This window comes from Lycorma delicatula, chromosome 8, assembly GCF_047948215.1.
Source record: "Lycorma delicatula isolate Av1 chromosome 8, ASM4794821v1, whole genome shotgun sequence".
NCBI classification, from domain to species: Eukaryota; Metazoa; Arthropoda; class Insecta; order Hemiptera; family Fulgoridae; genus Lycorma; species Lycorma delicatula.
Genome location: NC_134462.1, coordinates 62,475,912 through 62,499,515, shown reverse-complemented (window position 1 = coordinate 62,499,515; position 23,604 = coordinate 62,475,912). Strand labels below are relative to the sequence as shown.

Below are 23,604 nucleotides of genomic sequence, written 5' to 3'. Positions count from 1 at the left end.
ATCTCATCTCTATCAAGAGGACCTCTGGCCACTAGGATACTCATAGTAGCCTAAGAGATGAAATTTGGTCTATTGGCTTCCAGGTAAAACTTCACCTCCTGCTCCTCTTTCAGTCAATCAAAAGATAAAACCTAAAATTGGACCAATGCATCATTGTAAAACCACATATGCAAGTACCACGTCTTATGCAATACAAAAGTAAGAAAAATATCAACTAAAAGCTATATTTCATCAAAAAAAAATCTCTTTGATCAGTAGAAGATAAGCCATTTTGTAATAGAAATAGAATTAAACATGCCCCTCCCTACCAAGTCACTTAAAAGAAAAATATAATTTTTTTGTTATTTAGTTTTTTCCAGATTAATTTTATTGTAATAACATTATAAACTTTTTTTTTTGGTACAAAATGTTTACGGTTTAGCAGTAATTAGCATATTTCTTGTCTATCAGCAGTTATATATAGAACAAATAACCTCAATCAATTATCAGAAAATAAAAATAACTGGTTAAAACAACTTGACTAATTCCAATTGTGTTATTTGTGATATAAAATTGTGAAAATGTATTAATAATAAGAGAAAGAAAAATATATACCATGAGCATAAACAAAGTTGACACATTTTTCAACAATAACTGGAATATCATTTCTAGAAAGCTGCTGGTCACATAGGTTTGATCCATTATCAACTGCTGCTGCCCGAATAGTCTGACGCCATGATTTAGTTTCACGAGCTGCATCCACTTGTAGATATACAGCAAGATCAGGAGTATCAACAAGAATGTAAGGACCTTCTTCTGTTGCTCTTGGACAACTGCTATTTTTATCTCCCTCATTCAAATCTATTACAAAATACAAAAGTTAATTTCAATTATTTTAAATAAACAGACATTACAATAAAGATGTTTTTTTATCCTCAACAAATCAGATATTTACCCACTTATCTTCACATTACTACTGACTCAAAATAGTTTGTCTCAATTGCCATTTAAATTACTATAATATAGACTTGAAAAGCATCTACTGATACACTGCATTTTTTTAGCAAACCTACCCAGCCATCATTCCTAGACACACCCAAACTACTTGATCATTAATTGTGAAAAACATCCATTTCTTTTGAGTCACAGTTAAATAATTTAATTCTTGTATCCTGACACAGATAACCATTTGATTTACTCACTGTATAGGTTTTATCAGCTGCATAGTTCCTAACTAGTTCAGCCTACAGAATAATCTCTTTTTTTCTTTATAATGGCATTTCCCCACACAAAAAAATAAAATGAATAAAGCTACAGCATTACACAGAATTACAGAATCAAGTAAAACATTGTAGTAGAGAAAAACAGAAAATAGAAATAAAACTGCACATGCAGACCTATACCAATACATAAATAAAAGATAGTACACCCTTTGGACTAGAAGTACATGACAAGCATGTGTTACCAATTCAAATATAACAGTTCTTGCTTTCTACACACAAGTATACGTATGTGATAATTGTAGGTTTTTCACATTCTAAAGAACTATAAACATTTTTTAAAGGTGATTAAAAAATAATCAAATTTAACTACACCCAACGTTTGAAACAGAAATTCATGAAAAAACTTAAAATTTAAAATAATACTGTAATTTTAGACAAGCCATGAATAAATTGTCAACTTACCAGTACATCGTGCTTTCCGTAAATCAATCATTTTTAATTTACTATTACATTGTGAGTAAAATAAAGATCTTTTATGCAAAAGTATCCATGATGCCATCCATTCACCACTTACTCCTTCCTGAAACATTGTATACAAACTATTTAATAGTATTCATGGAAGTAACAGTTTTCAACATGGTTCAATTTTTGGCAAAAATTGAACATACATCGAGCCACAGCAAAGTTTGTTCCTTGTTTAATGACTGAGCAGCAGAAAGAACATCAAGTGGACATTTGTCGGCAACTTCTTGAACAAGCCAGTGACAATGAAGCATTAATGCAAAGGAACATAACAGGAGATGAAAGCTGGGTTTATAACTACAACACTGAGTCACAAGTTCAATCATAAAAAAATCACACATAACAAAAATCACTACTAACACTTAAAGACATTGCACTCAAATAACAAAAACAAAATGAGATTCAGCAATCCAAAAACATGTAGTTATGCAGGAAGAATGCAGAACACAATGTTCCCAACCTCACAACACTAAATATCTGTTGGCAGGTAATTTAAATTGTTCAGTTATTTTCTGAAAAGATGTTGTGTATATATATATATTTTTTTTGTTTGTGTGTGTGTGTGTTTGTATGTGTTTGTGTGTGTGTGTGTTTGTATGTGTTTGTGTGTGTTTTGTGTGTGTTTGTATGTGTTTGTGTGTGTATTTGTTTGTGTGTGTGTGTGTGTGTGTGTTTGTGTTTGTGTTTGTGTGTGTGTGTGTGTGTGTGTGTGTGTGTGTGTGTGTGTGTGTGTGTGTGTGTGTGTGTGTGTGTGTGTGTTATATTACATCTTTATATAAGTATAGAATATTATTAATTTATTATTACAAAATAATAATAATATTTGTAACAAAATTGTTACATCATATTTTGCTGCTCCCTCAAAATTCACAACTAGTTTTCAAGTGAAAAAAATGAGATGTTAGATCTTTGCTCTCCATTCATATATTTAAATCTCATCGACTCATATTTAGTACACCAAAATTATTATCTTATCTATCTGTTCAAGAGTACATATTATAAATAAAAATAGCCGCTTATTCTTACAAAATAATATTCACCTCTAAAAAACCACATAACAAAACAGTTTTGTGTATTTCAACGTAATTCTTTGCCTTATAAGACAGGGCCTCTATTTTTCTTTATTGCTGTTTTTACTAAATTATCAAATCATTTCATTTATATTCACACAAATTTATTTTAAATAAAATTAAAAGACTTTCTTTTACTGAAACGATATTGCTCTACAGGTAAGTTTTAAAATATTTATGAAAAAAAAACAAACCTGAATTTTCAGCAAATATGTTTTTAATATGTTTATAAGTATATGCTAAATTTCTGTTAATCCTTCTGAATCGTGATTTATTCCGTAATTATTCTAAGTATTTAGTATCTTCACACAGTTACTTTAATATTATTGTGCGTCATCATTTTAAACAAAGAATAATGAAAGATTGCATATGATATAAAAGTCTCAGAAATATACAATTTAATTCATTTTAAGTATTTTATTTACAAAATAAGTAAATTATATATCACACAAACAATAATTCTGATTCTAATAACAAATTTACAATATTTAATGAAAATTTAAATCTTATTTCAATTTTTAATTTTTAACTTTATTTAAGGATAATAATTTAATTTTACTATTTACAAAATGAAACTAGCTTATATTTTTCAACAATAGGTTATGAATAATGTACCTTGACATTATTCATTAAATCACAATGCAAACAGCTGAACTCACAATCACAGAACAGAGCACTGTTGAACTTGTATCACAAAACAGAATATATTCATGACACACAATTTACTCATAGTTTCTTAACTATTATCGCACAGTTCCTACATCCTCAGGCCTAGGGGTTGTCAAATAATATGCTGCCTTGGTTCAGTACGTCAGTTAGGTTTAATTACTCTAAACATTATTCTAAATATTATTCACTCGTTCAATCAAATAAATAAAAATCTTTATTTCATTTATAATATACATTTTTTTTATTATACTTTGAACTTGTAATTCATATATATATCATTATTATATCACTTAAATATACATTCATAACAAACAGTCTTTGAAGGATGGAAAAAGACTAACTAAAAATAGGGTATTAGACAAATTCAATTAATAAGAGTAACAAAAAAAAGTGAAAATTTATAAACAGTAAAAAAAAAGTGAGGATTTATAAAGAGTAAGAAAAAAGTGAAATTTTTAAATAAAAATTTCAAAGTCCTCCAATAATTAAAATTTAAAGTTCCTACTTTCAATAAAAAAGAGCAAATGAAACCTGAGTCTTAACAGGGGTTGTCCTGACATAAAATCCATCCCCTTGTTCATTCAAAGTGTAATGGTTTCAAAAGCACATTTACTGTCCAACTATTATTTTATTTTTCAAAATTCTCTTGATTTTAAATTTCTATTCTAAAAATTCTTTTCATTGTTCATAATTTTTATTATTGCTTCTCAATTTTTCACTTTTTAGAATTATTTGTCTGTTTACATTCTTCCTTCATTCTTTTTTTTTTTATTTGTATTCTTAACACTTACAATCTGCAGAAGCTTCTTTACTTGTTACAATATAATTGCGTGTGATTATATTTGAAATTGTTAATAAGAAATTTAACATCTATATATTATTTTATAACTAATTGCATTTTGTGATGCTGTTCTGATGAAAGTTTTACCTTGATATATCCAGGTAAATGCAAAGGTAGTTTCTTAGCGTGTTTATGGAATAGCATAACTACCCGTTTCTGATGTGACATACAATACATCCAAGAAGTCCATATTTCTCCTGCAATTAATATGTTGCTACTGTTTTGAAAATCACCTAGTATTCAAGTGCCTAAAAAATACTCTATTGGTATAACTCTAAATACTATTGGTATAACTATTCTCAAAGTCATACAGGACTTTGAGAGTGAGTCACTCACTCAGCCATGACTTTGCAACTGAAAAACTTGTGTATCAGTTGCAAACACTATGAGTGGATGCAGTTACAGTGTTGAGGAGCAGTTGATAACATGGGTTTTGAGTGCATGTACAAAGAGGCATGGTGCAAATAATGTTCACATAGCAGACAAAAGAAGACGCGAGTGTAGCTATGCCAATTCAATTGAGCAGTTTCCATTTAAATTTGTTTGTAAGTGAGCAGCCAAACTTAACATATTGTAGACAACAAAGCATGACAGTATTAAAAAAAAGACTTGAACGTTAAACTATTTTTACAAACTTTAGTGAATGGATGTTTTGATAAAGATATGAACTGTTACGAAGTAACAGTTCCTTGTTACTTTGGAAGTAACAAGGAAGTTCAACATCCTTGAACTTCCAGAATGTTACTTTCACAGTCATTTGTTATTTCAATGTTTATATCACAATGTGATTTTTCAATCTCTTACTGTATATAAAGTTTAATATTATGACATTGATTAAGTTAATCTAAATCATTAGTTAAAATTTTATTTGAGAGTTAAAACTCTAGCCTACCAAGGGCCACACCCTTGATAGATTACTACCCCGGGGAAAATTGAGTGAACATTAATGTAAATATATATGCAAATAAAAATTATGTAAAAAAAGAAACTATTCTACAAGTAATTATGAAATACCTGACCCATGGTGACTGAATTCCCTTTTTTTTTTTTGTCTTGTCATTTGACTGGTTTGATGCAGCTCTTCAAGATTCCCTATCTAGTCCTAGTCGTTTCATTTCAGTATACCCTCTACATCCTACATCCCTAACAATTTGTTTTACGCACTCCAAATGTGGCCTGCCTACACAATTTTTTCCTTCTACCTGTCCTTTATTCCCCAACCCTTTATTAATTAAAACCAAAATTAAATGTCATCTATGACAGACATCCAGAATAACTGTACAAAATTTCATAAAAATTGGTTAGTCAGTCTGAAGATGTCAAAAAAATTATAACAGATTTAAAAAAATTAGGCTTATATTCCACCACCCCTGAATGAAATTTCCCAAATATACAACTGAAGTAATATAATGCTGAAGTAACCAAAGTGAAGTAACTAATAAAATGAAATCATCTAATTAGTGCAAAATGTAACAAGAATAATTTGTCCAGAAATTATAAAAAGGAAAAAGGTTTTTTTACACTAACACTTTTAAACTGGGTTTGAATAAGATCAAATATCATCGGAAAGTGTCTTTAGCTAAGATGCATTAAATTATATAAAAAACTTTATCTAAATTATGAGTAAAATTTTAAAATGTGGAATACATCAGGTCTGTAACTCAGGGCCTCCAGACAAATTATTATCAAAATTAAAAAGCATCAATGCCACATAGATAGAAATCATTGCATCAAATTTTATCCAAATCAGTCTAATCAGACTAGAGACATCAAGAAAAGGTAGACTGACATAAGAACATGCATACATCCCCCCCAGAATTGTTCAATGTTAATTTTTTTTGTTAGAGGGGTTATTAATTATCGAAATCTTAAAAAACCCCAAAATGAAAAATTTACCCAATTACCATACTTTCCCTTATATACAGTATTCAGTATATGGCTAAACATAATATTACATCTGTACAGTATATCTATGTAGCTGGGAAAATAAAACATTCATTGATATTTTCTAAAGAAACAAAGTTAAATTTTAATAGGAAAACCTGTCACAGGAATTCATATAGATGAAAATCTAAAACTGCATTTATACGCCACTATAGGCAATAAATGTACAAGAATTTTACTAATAGGTATAAATAACATTACAATTAATTAAATTAATAAAATCTTATAGGAAGATTAATAAAATCTTATGCTGGAAAAAAACAAACTCTATCTTTATTAGATATTCAGTATAAACAGTCTGAATTAGCTGTAGGTTATTTCACTAATGATTCATTAACTTATCATACAGTGATATGACAGTACTACTGATATGACTCATAATGAAAATTTATATTAAAAACAAACGATATAATAATTTGTTAGAAACCGTACTAAAAAAAAAAGTACAATTCCTTTATCATCTACCAAAAAGTCATTAATTTTTATATTATTCACTAAGTGAAAATTAAAAAAAAATAAATTATATCAAAAATGAAACATATTAACATTCACTGTTGTAAATGTTGACGTCAAATGGGATATGGATACTATTACGTTCATCAGATCTATTTTAACTGTCACGCTTTATTAAAACATTTATCATTAATCAAATTATGAAAAAATTAATGACATGTTGATTTACAAACCATATTAATGTTTATTCTGACACGTAGCTGTTAGTATTTGTAAACAATCAATCACTTAACTGTCACACCCATTCCTACACAGGTATGTATATATATATATATATATATATATATATATATATATTTATAAAATCAGGTTATTTAAAAAGTATTTAGCATTTGAAGGTGAAAATTGAGAATATATTTATTGTTACTGTTAAATAACATTATGAGATCACATATGCACCATTTTTTCTATGACCTTCTGACATTTTTCCAGCAACACCACAATCCCACCGCTATAGAAGATTGTAATTCCTAGCAAAAAATTGTGACACGTGGTTTTTACCAGGTCTCTTTTGAAACTAACTTATTATTGTTCAGAGAGTTCTGCAGAGATCAAAACAAATGATAAGTCTGACGGTACCAAGTCCGAGCAAAATGGTGGATCCATTAAAATCTCCCAGTCAAGTTCTCTCAATTTCTTCCAGGTTGTTAAAGGAATATGCAGTCTGTTGTCATTTAACATGATACAAGACACCCTTTCTGTTTTTCAGTTGAGGCCTTTTGAATTGCTAGGTATGATTGCACTAACTGTCAACAGTAAAGGTCTGAGTCTATCATTCAGTATGGTAACAGCAGCTTGTGATGCACATTACCCTTTCATTCCCACCAAATGCACAGCATAACCTTCTCAGGCATTAGTACTGGTTTGCCGCAGAATATAGAACTTCTCCTTGCATCGATATTTTTCGCATACGCTGTCATAGATTATCCATTTTTAAAACTCATGATCAACTGCTTCAGAAATGGCTCAATTTCATTACGTTTCAGTAGAGATTTGTAGATAGAAATTCGATTGTGCAAAGTTTTCTGAGTCAACTAATTTAGCACCCAAGTGTCAAGCTACTTTTTGTAGCTAGCTTTCTCAAAATGATTTAACACTGTTTTTGTGATAGATGTTTAGGTTAATGGCATGTCATGACTGATTACATACCTGTCTCCCTCAACTTTTGCCAGAATATGCTAATGCTACCATGTGCACGAAAGGCTCAATACTTTTTAGACAACCTATAATATAAAATGCTATGGTAAATTTGTTTTTTTTTCACTAAGTCAGAGTTTTCCACGTGACTACATAACTACAAAACGAATGTTATAGGTATAACAAAAACTACTATAAAATGTATAAAACCCCATATACAAAAATAATATATGATATTGTAAAAATGTTACTATCACAAACATTAAACAAATTTTGTCTTTAGAAATTGTATTTTAATGTTTGCCGTTTTATTACACCTTCCAAATTAAATGTGCCAGATCAGAATCTGACACACACAATCGTATTCTTGTTAAATTCAATATTTCAACTATGGAAAACATGCGATATTAGCATGTATTTACAACATATATCTAGCAATATATGTTGTTAGATGTATATGGGTTGTATACCTAAAAACCCAAAAAGTGCAAACAGTAAAAGAGTCTACATCGGCTTAACCACTTACATGGCCAAATTCATTCAGGCAGATTGTTAAGGTTTCGGCAAATTATATTACCTAATAGTGTGTACATAAATTTCCATAAACAAAAGTATTTTTCCCATGTTTATGTATCGATGGAAACATTTGTCTGGCGCTCCTACCAGTTTCATGCAAATTCTGTAATCTTACATTCATTGATAACTCTCATCATTTCAAAATCATTAATAATCATTGGTTTTATGTTTATTTAAGGAACATTACAAATTTACTATTATAAGTACTAGCTTACAGAAAAAGCGTTAATTTTACTGCAGAATGATTGTTAACCATTTAATAACCAGTTTACTGCATGAAATTGTATCAAGGAAGCTTGGTTATCACAAGTTTTGTGCAAGATGAGTACCAAAAATCTAAGGTAGCAGATGTCTACAGAGAAAAAATTGAAAAGTTTGTGCATCATTACGATAAGTGCTTCAATTTAAATGGTGGCTATGTAGAAAAATAGTTTTTAAGATTGTCCCTTTCAAATGTATGTAATAATAAAATTTATTTTTTTTATTTGGTTGGTTTTTATTTCAAAACATAAATTACTTTCTGGACAGCCCTCGTTATTTTTATCTATGAAATGACAAAAACATCACAAGATAATAATTTTAATACAATTTCAAAGTAAAATAATTTACTGCAAAAGCATAAATTTTAATTACCAGTAATTAATTCTAAAATTTATAACAGATATTTAAGTTTTTCCTAGTTAATTTTTAATACAATTCATAAAGTTCAGGATGCAAGGAATCAGGATTTTACTTTAGTTCTTATTGTTTGTACACCTTTAATCTTAATGTTGAAAAAATAATAATGCAAATAAAAATATTACAATCAAAACATCTTTCTTCATCTACATGTAAGAAACTCAAGGGCAACAGCCTACTAGCCTTTAACCAGGCTATTAAATTACAGGTTATATTCATAAACTTATATTACCAAAATTTATAATACAGAGAGTTATAAAAAAATATACTCGTTATTTGCTAATCCTTATCTCATGACAAATTTGACTTGACATAACAATTTCTGGCATTGACAGAGGGTTACAGTATGTGTTCAAAATGACCACCAGAAACTTATATACCAAACTAAAGCTGTTAGTGTATCTGGCATAATGGCAACAAATGACTACAATTTTTTCACATAGCTCGTTAACTGCTGCTGGTTTTTGTTGATACACATCATTCTTGACGGTCCCCCAGAGGTAAGATTTCAGAGGTGTCAAATCAGGAGTCCGAGGTGGGTTCTCAACAGCACCTCTTCAATCCACCCACCATTCAGGTAGTTTTATCAAGGTATAACTTGACATCTCGATGGTAGTGAGGCGGGGCACTGTCATGTTGTAAGTAAAAATGTTCATCACATACAGGTTTTGATGGTAGGCAAAATCCTTGTCTCAAGGATATCAAGATACACCTCACCAGTTATGGTACCCTTGAAGAAGGGACCAATCAAACCATGCACTGAAAGACCACACCACACAGCAACCCCCAGTAGATTCACTGCCTTGTCCAGTCACATGAGCATGAGGATTTTCAGGAGCCCATACTTGGACTAGACAATGTTGTGGCTTTCACAGTACCATTAAGTTTGAATTGTGCCTCGTCAATCCATACAAACTTCCCTGCAAATTCCTCATCCTCGCCAACCATGTGCTGAAACCATTCACAGTACTCCATCCTTCAATCTGGGTCGTCCTCATTCATCGCGTGTAACAGTCTTGGAATGTACACTTTCCACTCTTCAGAATGTGTCTTACACTTGACCGGCTCACCCCACTTTCGCGCACTTCCTGGTTCACTGATTTTTGCAGTGATCAGGTAAAATTTTACAATACCACAGCACTGGACACCGACTTGTAGTAGTTCATGGTCAGCCATATCTTTCCTTGTGCACATCTTTAAACTCTCTCTGCCACAGCCATTGTACCTTGTGAATATTCCCATACTTCCACAGTAACACTTCAGTACAGCCTTGCATTCAACAAACGATAAGCAAATCTCAGCCACTGTTGCTACTCGCTGTCTTCTGCTGCATTAGTCAATATGACTGGCTTGTTCCAACCCACCACCCGCGCATGCATGGCATAAATTGCCAGCTTCGCCTAAAAAGAATAATTTAATAGCTTACATTACACTACAGATTAGATTAGTGATTTTTTGTTTAGATATTATTTAATTACAAACAGTGAGTACATTTTTTTGGACCCCTCTGTATATTATTACAAAAATTCCATCCAATAAGACATTCTTCAGCTACTAGATATTTATTGCTGGCTTATTACTGACATCAAAAACCTAATCAACAAAATTATCACACACACGCACGCACGCATGCACACAGACACACACAGAAATAGAAAAAGTAATATTAAACAGGAAAAGTAACAGTAACAGTATACATTCCTAATTAACACTGAACATTGAGCAATTTAGAAATAAATGTTTTAAAACTTACCTTCAAATAACACCATCCAGCACGTGTATAATCAGCAGTAAATTTACAAGGAAATACAGATGTTAAACTTTCTAAAATTTTCTGCATCCATATTATTCTTTCTGTAGTTCCTGGTGATCCCAATAAATGCGTACGTGCTTTTGTAAAGACAGATATTTCCATACAATATACTTCTTCTCCATCATTACTGTACATTAAAAATAAACATACATAAAAACAAAATACAAAAGAAATATTGTTTGGCCATTAATAATATTATTAACAAAAAAAATTGACCAAGTATTAAGTTTTCCCAATTAACAATGCAGTTCATGTTACTTAATGCCTTTCGTTTTATGAAACCAAACATTTATAACTGTTTATTATTATGGATAAATCAAAGGCAAAAATTAATACAAGGTACATACATACTTTGCTTTTATTATTATTACTACTAAAAAAATTTAATCCCACAAATAAAATTAAAGTACAGGTTATGAAGCAAAATTAATAAAAATTAAACATTTTTGAAAAAAATAAAAATGTTATATAAATTTTTGAGATTGTTATCATTTACATCACAAAACTTTTTTATTGCAGTAGCTTTTACAAATCATAACTATGTATTTCATAAGGACAAGACAATCCAAAAGTACTTTACATTAAGTAACGTGAAAAATAAATTATTACATGTTGGGAAATGCAAGGAAAGGTAAATAAAACACAAACTGTTTGACAACCACACACTGATTATTTGGAAAACCTAATAAATTCTGCATTTTCTGTTATTTCCAATAACACCAATTGAATGTACATTTATTATGCATATGTCCATTCAGCATATTCATATGGCATTACTCTATGGGGTAGTTTTTTGAAGTAAAAGAATTTAATTCTCAAAAGTAAATAATGTATTACACGTATTAAATCTAATAGAACATTTTGTGAAATCACTTTTTTCTAAGCTTCAAAAACACTAACATTACTGAATCTATTCATTTTACAACTTATAATTTGCATTTGTAATAACAATGAATAAAAAGACAAACTGCAATTAAACATAGCTATAGCACCAGAAACTTTATAGTACAATACACATCAGTCTATTAGAAAGAGGTTCATAATATAGAAGGTCAGCCTATATAATTTCTTGCCATAAAGCTTGAGGTATGAATTCTTTAAAATTTAAAAGATGAATAAATCGTTAAATGTTACAGCTCTGGATCTAAGATTTCACTCAAAATTTAAACAGTTCTTCTGGATTCTGTTATAGTACATCATAATAATTCTGTATCTTTTTTTATTATCATACATCTGAGTTTTCATTTTTGGGTTAATTAGCAATGCTAAAACTACATTCTGATGGCAAGTTATTCTAATTGTGTGCAATAAAAATAATAAATAAAACTCTTATAAAAAATTAACCTATTATTAAAATAATGGTATTTATCCATAAATAATAAATTAAAACACCAACCACAAATACACGATCAGATGTTTATCAGACAGATAATAACCATTTATTTTATCAAGCCATACAATTATGAATGAGGTAATTATCCACAAATGTTAACTCTAGGTTATAGAAAAATGTGAGGCAGGATAGCTGTTATAATGATGTAACACAGAAATAGTTTCTGAGAAAGTTTAACAAAGTAAAAAGAATATATCTCTCAAATAAAGCATACCAGATGGAGGTATATTTAAAATTAATATTTAATAATAAAATATTATATTCTTAATAGTTTATATAAAATCCTAACACCAATATGAAATTTTATCACAAAAAAGTTAATTTGTAAAAGAACTTAAGAAATACTAATCAACTCAACTCATTCATTATATAAAAAAAAAATCTGTGTAACTTCCAAACAAGACACATTAATCAAATAGTATTAAAATTCAACTCTATTCTTGGATTATAATTTTTGGTGAATGTGTTAATAAAATTTATCAAACAGAATTCATGAAATGACTCAAGATATATGACAGAAAGTCTGCTTAGCATGATAAAACACATGGCTCTAGTAACATTTCTTCTTGATAAAATATTACTGCCTATGAATAAATGATCAAAGGTTAACTTACATAAATTTTCAATCAGACTTGACCAATTAAAGAGAAGACCAATCAAACCAAGATTAAATATGAGAAGTGTACTGTACATAAGAGATAAATGCAAAAAAATGTTCAAACAACAGCCATTTCTATTTATTACAATTAGGTGTAAAAAATAATCAAAACTATTAGCTAAGAAACCTCACAAAACTTTACACAAGACAAAATGTGAAAAAAAAATTGGCAGACATGAAGTTAAATGTTTCAAACAATACATTTTTTTTTTAAAGTAAATAGACTAAACAGATAGACCTTCTCTAGTGAAAAATAATAATATGTTTTAAATCCTTCAAAAAATCTCTTTTTTTTTAATTTTTGCCAAATTGAAAACAACTTAATAACCATTAATTTGGCACTGAAAAAATTTTAATTTAACCATCTGAAAGTGTTATATTTCACTTTTTTAAGAGGTTTTTAATGATGTCAATTTAATATTTTTTTTAACTTATTTTACTTTTATTGTTTAATTTTATTTTAATTTAAAATAAGAATACGCTTCAAAAAAATATAGCCAATATGAAAAAAACAACTTCATAAAAAATTCACGAGGGAAGAAATCTGAAACTATACTAAAATAAGAAGAGATAACAGAGAAATTATATAAACATACAGCTACAGAGAATAAGCTCTCTGGAATATAAAACTACCTGTTTTACTTTTACTTAATAATTAATCAAGATTTCCTATAGACTGTCTCGAAAAGTACTTTGAGTATTAGAACAATATCACTCTGCCTATCTACATATATATATGCAAATGTAATAACATAAAATTTAGAACCTTTTCTGCTTAGAATATATGAAAAAACTTACAGCAGGATCACTTGAGGAACTTATTACACAAAGTAAAAAAAAAGTAATAATTAAAATCAATCCATTTAGTAAAGCATACGACTTGGTAAAAAAATGGAAAGAATTGAGAACCTACCTTTAGTTGTAAGTTAAGAAAAAATTCTAAATAATGTAAGATTTCAAGACAATACATAAATATAATTTCTGAAAGTAAATTAATCATTTGATTAAAATATTACAAAAGAAATACTCAACAGATTTTAAAAAGAACTTAAACAACAATAATTCACTTTGTTCATTCACAGCTTTGTATTTCAATCATAAGCATGTGTTTGTACAAATGTATATATATTTTGTGTATATTTTATTAATAAATATTTATTGTTCACAACTTAAAAAGTAATAATTATAGTAGATTAACTGAATTATCTAAAAGTAAATAGGAAAATATTATTTAATTGATAAAAATAAAATTTATGCTTTGTGATATTTTGTTTAAAATGTGTGTGAATAAGAGTAGGAAAGTGGAGATAAGAAAAAGAAATCAAGCGTCAACTAATAATAATCACTTCATTTCAATGAAACTATTTATTCTCTACTTAAACAACTTTTAAACTCTACATTACATAATCATAAATGTTTTTATTTAATTTAAGCCCTGCATACAAAACACATGCATTTATAACCATAAAAACACTCCCACATTAAACTGTTATATACGACTTCCAACTAAGTTCTGAGAATATTAAATAGTTCTTCCCAATTTAATCAGACATAAATTGGCATAATATTTTAAACCGACATCCTGTTAAGTTATTTTTATGAAAATAACAATTCCTAGCTTAAACTTTAGCTTATCTTAATTTTTTTTTGTTCTGAAAGAAACTGAACTGATAAACACCACAAATTTAAACCAAGATTAGAATTCAATCTTAGTATAAAATCATAATTAAATCTAAAACCTCAACCAAGAAATAAACAATCTTTATCATAATGCATAAACTTTGATTTAATTCCCAACTTTCCATGAAAAAAATATACCCTTCATTCTGAATATACTAAAAGTCGTTTGCATGATACATATATATAAATTCATTTTGTAAAACTTTTAAGGGCAAAACCTGAAAATCTTAAGTAAATATAACTTTGATTGAATTTAGTTTTTATACCAATTTACGTAGTTAAACATTTGTACTACCATACTATAGCAAGATGAAAAATGCATTGTGTTTGGATGTTACTTTTCTGACCCAATAGCTCCAGATTAAATATACAAGTTATTAATAAATAAACGATAGATAAATGATCTTTCTCAATTGTACAATTGACACAACTTGCTAACTAACTGGCCAAGTCAACTACTAAACCAGCTGTTTGGAGAACTAAACTTATTTATATATTTCTAATCTGATTGACAGACAAAATCTTCTTATTATGAATAGACTGCTACAAACATTTGTACATCACGTCACACAAGATATTCAGTAATTTCTAACTGTTTATTATGTGGCAGTTATTTTCAATACCACTATGTATAAATTGTATTACAAATAATTTGATTTACTTTAGTTGTCAAAAACTTCAATAAATGGAAAAAATTTCCAATTTTACCCAGATGGTTTTTTCACCAATAAATGCCAATTGTTTTCTATAGAATGGGACAGAGCTCTTACGTATGTAGCCTATCAGCGCTAGCAGAAAATCCTATTCTCATAAGTCCTGTAAGATCTTATTATCCCCTTGTACTCTGGGTATGCAGCAGCATGAGGGTTGTCAACATGTAGCAAGAAGATGGAAGAGAGTGAAAGTCAGATTCTCAACAGCTTATACAAAGATTTTCAGCTAGGGTATGATAACCCTACAGAAGAATTCCTGATCCTCCAGATTGGAGGTGATGCGACAGGTTAGTACCCTGTTCATATGAAAAGAAAGGAGTGCTTGCACCAATAGAAGCCTCAATAATAGGACTGAATTTCAGCTATAAAAAAATGGAAATGTAACTTTTAAGATCAGTAAATTTTGCAATTTGCAATCTTACAGGTATTTTTGGAAAGGGAACTGAGGAAGCATTAAGTTGTGGAAAAATACAGATAAGCATTTCAGTAGTCTGCAAAATAAAAAAGAAATCACAATTTTTTTCATTTGTGAATATTTCTACTTAATGCATATTTAAATGTTTGTAAGAGAGAACGGGGAAGTAAAGGCTATTCTTGTCAAAAGATGGAAAAGGAATATAAAGAACTATTCATTTATTAAGAAACAATTTTAAAAAATAATAACAATCACAAAACTATTACACTGGAAAATGGAAAATATAAGAAATAAATTTTATAACGCTTTACTGAATCTAACATATGGTTGTGGCTTATCTTAAGATTTAATGATAAAATAGGGTATATAAATGTTAGAATGGGCAATATCCCACTACCTCATGTTGTGCGTAGTTTTAGAAATCTTGTAGATGATAATGGCAAAATTTTGGAACTTATATTAATCTAACAATTATTAACTTTTTTTAATAAAATTAAAAATGATATCCACAAATATACACAGATGGACTGAAGTCTGAAGTCTGTGTAATTGTAAATGAATGTATAAAGGGATAAATCACAGTCACCAGAACATAAAGAGGAAATGATTTCTTCAGAGATAATTCTGATATCTACAACAAATCTTTACATGAAATGGAAAAAGTATGAAAAATCAGTTCACCCACAGAAAATTATTAAGTGAATTTGTTCTTGAATAAGGATAATCATGTTCTATACCAGAGGTTCCATCCATTTAAATTATGAGACAAAATAAAATGATGTAAAGTAGAGCTGGAACAATGTCAGAGACATGTCTATTCACTCAGCTGCTTATGAAATTGTACATATAAGAAAAAAATTTCAATTCAAACATTACAGCTGTAAGGTTTGAAAGTTTGGAATGATGAAGTGAAACAGTGTAAAAGGAACAAACAGCAGCATTCAGAAGATGGTTAAATATTCTATTATATATTATATTATATATTATTCTATTTGCTTCTGAAGCAAATAGAATAATATATAACAGAATATGAAATAAGATGAGATACTTAGCTAGGAGATTAAACAGCAATCTTAGGATATGTTTGTTGGAAATATTAAGAAAGACCTTCATTGTCACTAAAGCCTGGCTTACAAAGTAATGAAAACTCTGAATGCAGGAAAGAAATAGGGTAGATGTTATGACAAAGAACATTTAGTGTATAGCATTATAAAGATCTTCAGCATTCCAAAGAATATTACGGAACTGACAATAAAAGCTTGTAATCAGGATGATAATCCTTATTAAAGAGTGATATTTTCTAAACAGTCTTAAAAAAAAAAAAAGAGATAAGATCCAGGTCTGGATAATAGTGACCTTTTGAAAAGAGACAATTCTGATTTGACCAATAGATCACTGCATCTCTTTAATTTGTTTTAACACATATATGCAGTAACAGAAAACTGGAAGAGAGCAAAAATAATTTCTCTGTTTAAACAAAAGGGAATTATAGCAATTGTTAGAATTGTTCAAAAGTCATATACTTTTGAAAGCATAATCAAATACAAACTATGAGAAATTATTGTAAAAAAAAAAGATTATCCTAAACATATTACGAGGCTCAGCTGATAAATTTTACACACTAGCATGCTATGGAGATAAAAGGTAATATCGAGTTGGGCATGGCAGCACATGATAGCTAAAATTCTCCTCTACAAACCTGCGATGCGTTGAAAACCATTTACCAGTTTGTTTTCAGTGGCAGTTAAAATGGAAATATGCCATGTACGTGCAAAATTTATCAGCCAAGCCTCATATAAATGCCATAAAATATTTGCATGAAGATACTACATTATTTTACTGTATAGGAGAACTGATACTTCCAACAGTGACAAATAGAGTAGTACAACAAGGCTGTTGTAGTTCTCTGACACTTTTAATTTCTATATTGACGATGTCTTTTGGGAATAGAAAAAATATATTTTTTTTTTGGAATAAAATTGTCTGACGATGAAATGTTGATTACACAGTAAGAAGCATGATCATTATTAATAATAAAATATTAAAAACAATTGCTTTTTCAGTGTCTGGTCAGTGATGCATCATATGAAAGTGATAACAACATACAAAAAAAATAAATAAATTCAGTGAATTCTGTGACACTATTTAAGTCAAAAGTAGGGTGAATAAAATAAAATAATTAAAAAAAATAATAATCTCTGTATATACTCTGTTAAATAATACTTCAATTTCAGTTGGTTCGACTAGAGACTAAAGATTTATATGGGAATCAGAGATGAGATCTCTGATCATGACATTGAGAATGAATAGACTATTTTCAATATAAACAGATTACAGAATAATAGAAGATATTCACTTTGCAAATTGAACAAGGAAGGATTTCATTATTAGCTTCCAGATATCAAGAAACTCAGGCAGATCAATATTAAGCTAGAGATCAGAACAGACAGAGAATGTCTAATCCATGGAGTAAGAATAATAACTTAAGAAATAATATATATTCCCTCACATTCCAGTTTTAGCTCACACTCAGCAGTTTCTTAATTGTTGTGCAATCCCTTTTCTATCTTCATCAAGTCATAGTAAAAAATAGTATCTTTACCTACTTTCAAATGAAATATTATTTCATTGGATCAAATATTATCTCAGCAGTTTATTTAAGAAACAACTGTTTCAGTCCACTGAAGTTATTTTTACAAAAATAAAATAAAAAACTTTATGTTGTTTTGGTTAGTTGAATAAAATCAAATGAAGAAAACCATTATGACATCATAGATATCATAATGGATGAAGTGGTATTTGAAAATTACGATGTGATTAATATATCAGTATGGACATAAAAGTAACTTTCTTGTGGCCTAAACTTCTAGGTATCTTGCATTATTTTCTGCTCCACATCAGTTTAAGTAACAGTTATTTTCCATCACAATAATATTTATTTTTAATTATTTCACATATTTTTTTATTCAGTTTATCAATGCACACATAGAAGTTTTTTTAATAGGCTTCAGAAATGAAGGAGGTTGTCAATTCAACTAATTTAATTCTTTTTTACAAACTATTACTGTTCAAATAAAGTATACTAATTTCAATTATCATCTTTGTTTCCCAAACAAGAAAATCTCTCAGGGTCCTGTTGAAAGTTTTTTCCAACTGAAATGGAGGACCTTTTTTCTCATTTTTTCATCATAATCATCACTTAGTACTGGCGTTTTTAGAGTAATTATAAAAAAAGCAAGTATTCATATCTACAAAAGCAAGTATTTATATTTCTGTTCTGAGTTTCTTGCAAGTGCCCTTTTATAAAGCCTATCTAAACTTCTAAACTTTAAATAAGAACAATTTTTTTAATTTCTCATCTTCTAAAACTAAACATTAAAAACATGAAAAAGTGTTTGTTACTGCTGTATGCTTTAGTATAGTTTTTTTTAAGATGGTTACATTTTTGAAGTTTTAGTTATTGATAATAGAAATTTTATAATGTAATTCTTTTAAAATTTCTCTTCTACATGTAACAAGTAATTATTATCGTTAAAAAATTAACATTCTGTTAAGGTTTAATGATTTTGTGTAAGTTATAACTTGTTATCATGTCATTAACTAAATGAAAAATAAGTTCAGTGTTGCTGTCTCATCAGAACATTCATTTCAGATAAAGAAGAAATAAGATAATGCAAAAACCCTACAATGCCAGGCAGTTAATACTATATTTTCCGAAATGAAGAACTCAAATTGTTCTAACCTTAACAAGTAAGATATCAGTGAAAGTACTTGTAAATAAGATTTTTTAAAAATATAAATAAATATATACGTACAGCTAATTATATAAAACTTATTCAGCCACTCCACAAAGTACAGAATTAAAAACATTCTTACCTTACTTTTTTTTTCATTAAAATGCTCTCAAGCATAAGCCCTATCTTCAGTAATACTTTTTTTAATTTTACTTTTTTACATTTACACAATAGGAATACATTAAAATTTATAGAGCAAATATTTGTTCAGTCGCAGTTGTAATATACATATATATATATATATATATATATATATATATATATATATATAAGCATGAATTCAGCCTAATGAATCGGCAAACAGATTTGATGGGGACATTCCCCAGTTGGTAATAAATTGATAAGGAATTTTAAATAAATTAAATTATCAGTACAGTACTGTATGAATATATAGACAGCACATGTTAAGAGGAAAGTTTTAATATTATAACGTTTTAAATTTAAAACAATTTTTTTTTTTATTGACAACAAATATATGTTCTATAAATTTTAACATATCATGTTATCTATTGTGTAAATGTAAAAAACTAAAATTTAAAAAAACCATTAGAAGATAGGCTTATGCCCAAAAGCGCTTTAATGAAAAAAAAGTAAGCTAAGAATGTACTTTAATTCTGTATTTTGTGGAGTAGCTGAATAATTTTTATATTATGTAATTAGCTAGATTTTATACGAAGAGGAGATATGGACTACAAAGAATTTAATTTAAATAAATTTATAAATATATATATATAAATAAAGAATTTTAATCATCAAAAAGAATTTACTTATTTTTTCTATATTGCTATTGTCCCCTACAAAGTAATCCCCGAAAGATGTGACAAATTTATACCAGCATTTCTTCTAATCCTCAAAACATTTAAGGAAAGCATTTTTTGGTCAGCCTTAAGTCCACTCAGCAATTTTTTCTTTACTTCATCTACTGCACAAATTATTGTCCTTTCAATGTTCTCTTAATTAGTGGGAACAAAAAAAGTCACAGGGTGCTGTGTCTGGAGAATATGGAGGGGAGGCTCTGCAATCGATACAATAATACTTTTGGCTAAATAATCACGAATTAATAGTGAAGTGTGATGTGGAGCATTATCATGGTGCAAAATCCAGCAATTGCTTTCTCACATTTGTGGTTGTTTTCTTTGAATTGACCTTTGTTTTGATATCATGACCAGAAACCCACATTTTCATCAACTGTTATGACAATTTTGAGCAATACTGAGTTATCCGCAGTGTTACCTAACAACTGTTCTGCAATGTTTTTGCAATGCTGCTTGAAAATTCAACAATTTTAAAAAATTTTGCTGCTACTAGCTTCATACTCAAATTGTCTACCAGAATTGTTTCATGAGCCACAAGAGATTTAAGCAGAACAAGTGTGACTGATCTCCATCACTCTGAAAGACCAGTTGAAGTTTTGACTATCATGCTGCAAAATCGCATAAATGATTTTATTCACAAAGACTGGAAAATAACAATTTCCAAACTGCTAGTTTGTGTAAAATTAGTGTTGGAACCACGCATTCAATCAGTCACATGATGTGCTAAATTATGGCAAAACTTGTTCAAGATAGGTTCCAAGAAAGTTGACTGCCCATAAAGACACCTAGATACAGATATGTTCTGAGTTCAAAGAACAGTTTGAAGCGGAAGGACTTTCTAGAATTGTATAATAACTTGTGTTGAAATATGGATACACCATTTCGAGCCCAAACCCAAATGGAAAAGTCTTGAGTGAAAATATCCAGATTTGCTCACCAAAAAATTTTCACAAATCACATTTCAGCCGGTAAAGTGATGTTGACAGTCTTCCAGGACTTACAAGGCCCAATTTTTAGTGACTATTTACAACGTACTGTGAAGAGTGAGTACTATTCTAACATTCTCCCACAGAAAGTGAGATAGCGATAAGGTGAAAACATCAGGGAGCTCCCTCAAAACATGTGATTCTCTTCCTTGACAACTGCATTTCCACATCACTCAGTGAACAGGAAAAACACTCAAAGGTTGGGTTGGGAGGTATTGCCACATCCTCCTTACAGCCCAGACCTTGCCCTGTCCGATTTCCATTTGTTCGGCCTGCTCAAAGATGTTTTACATGGCAAGAAGTCCAATGACAACAAAGCGGTACACAAATGGTTCAAACAGCAAGGTAAACACTTCATCACTGCGAGAAACAGAAAGCTCACAGAATAGTGGGACAAGTGCCTAAATGTTGCTGGAGACTATGTTGAAAAGTAGTGTAAGTTTCACTGTTATTGAATGAATTGTTTTTCTTTACATCAATTTGTCCTATTAATTATTGAAAATCCCTCATATTACAGCACCCAAAAATAAATATGGTGCCTTATTATAAAACCACTATACATGCAGTATTGGTTTCACACCCCTTTTCTTTTATTTTAATCATCTTTGCAGTTTTTGAGAGCAAATTCTTTTACAGGCATTTTTTACTGAAAAAATCATTCATCAATCAGGCATTTTTTAGGAATGAAAAAATATATAGAAAATTTTATACAAATAACCAATACTTAATTTACTTTCCCAATATATATATATATATATATATATAAAGCACAATTTATTAAAAGATTGACTGCATCAGCAGTTTTTCTAGTCAGGCTTTTTGTTGAATTTATTATCACATTTGGTATCATAAAGATTTGATATTTGATGTGGTTTATATAATAAATTTGAACATATTATACAGATTTACGGTATTAATTTTCCAATAGAAACCCTATTATTTTCACCGGATGTGCAAAAGACCCAGTTGTAGTTAAGTCTAAATTCAGGGATGCCACTGTTTTACACATAAACCATTAATTTAAAAAGTTATCATTAATCTCCCATTAGAACCGTATTCTGTACATCCTATAAGAGGAGTGGGGTCCTCATAAAGTAATAGTCAGACTGTACTTTTTATTTGATTAGCATTAATTTACAGTAGCATCAAAGGACTGACATTAGACATTATATAATAAATAAAAACATTTAGAAGGAAAACTAACCCTTACTGTCTAACAATATTTAAGTTAAATAACCAAGGGATAAGAGACCCTTAAAACTTAGAATTATAGATCAGAGAAGGAAGCTAGATAATTAAACAGGGCTCCCATCTTTAAGATTCCCTTATTACTTTACAATCATTTTTATTCCATAAAACTGCTTTATATAATTTTTGAGATATAAAGCATCCATACGATTGTAGTAAAGGAATGAAAGTAACTTTTTACGGATCAGGATTTAAAAAATTAAATAAATAACAAGAAAACAACTTAAAAGGTAATGTTTAAAAAAAGAAATAGTAATAACAAATTCCAAAAAATTAAAAAATAACACTTTTTCAACTCTGTGAATTTCAACTTTTTGAAATCAGAAAATTAAAAGTTGATTGGTAATATGGTGGTGGAAGTTAATTTTTAATCGGGTTGGACTTCAAAAAATGTAAATTTTAAAGAAGAATTGAAAAAGTTTTATTACTTAGTTTTTAAGTTGGATTTTGTTTTTTGTTTTTTTTTAAATTTTAATTTAAAATGTTATAAACTGACAAGAAAACCCCGTATAAAATAAAAGCTGCAGTAGGAATCCAAAGGCAAGAAATTTGCATACCTTAACAATAACAGAGGAAAATAACAGACTTATATGCTACTGCATATAAGTCAAAGCTGGCTGGAAAAGAGTGCAAGAATACAACTTACATTCTATCCCTAGTTTTCTGATCAATATCTTGGATTTTGAAAAATGCCTTTAACTTATAATGGGACCAGGAGAAAAAATTTATCTGGAAATACAGAAAATTGGTCAATCTAATGAAGAGAGAGGCTTGAACCTAGTTTGAATTCAGACCTCCTCTTGTTATTGAAGTCTGAAGATATTTAATAAATTTAATCTTTTTTTAATTATAAGCCAACTACGACACAAAACCCCCTTATAAATCTATTAAATTTCATAAATGAAATAGCTACTCAAGAACAAATGGCAGAAAATTT

General features: G+C 29.0%; 1 protein-coding gene across 1 annotated transcript in view; it reads right to left on the bottom strand.

Moving 5' to 3' along the window:
- The window catches only part of RhoGAP15B (RhoGAP_ARAP and RA_ARAPs domain-containing protein RhoGAP15B), a 63,994-nt gene that overhangs the window by 25,913 nt on the left and 14,477 nt on the right, over nucleotides 1-23,604 (bottom strand). The window contains exons 3-5 of the mRNA XM_075373014.1: nucleotides 10,906-11,092; nucleotides 1,665-1,782; nucleotides 595-840 (exon numbers count right to left, since the gene is read on the bottom strand). Of these exons, the coding sequence (XP_075229129.1) occupies nucleotides 595-840; nucleotides 1,665-1,782; nucleotides 10,906-11,092 (551 nt within the window). The remainder of the gene's footprint in view (nucleotides 1-594; nucleotides 841-1,664; nucleotides 1,783-10,905; nucleotides 11,093-23,604) is intronic.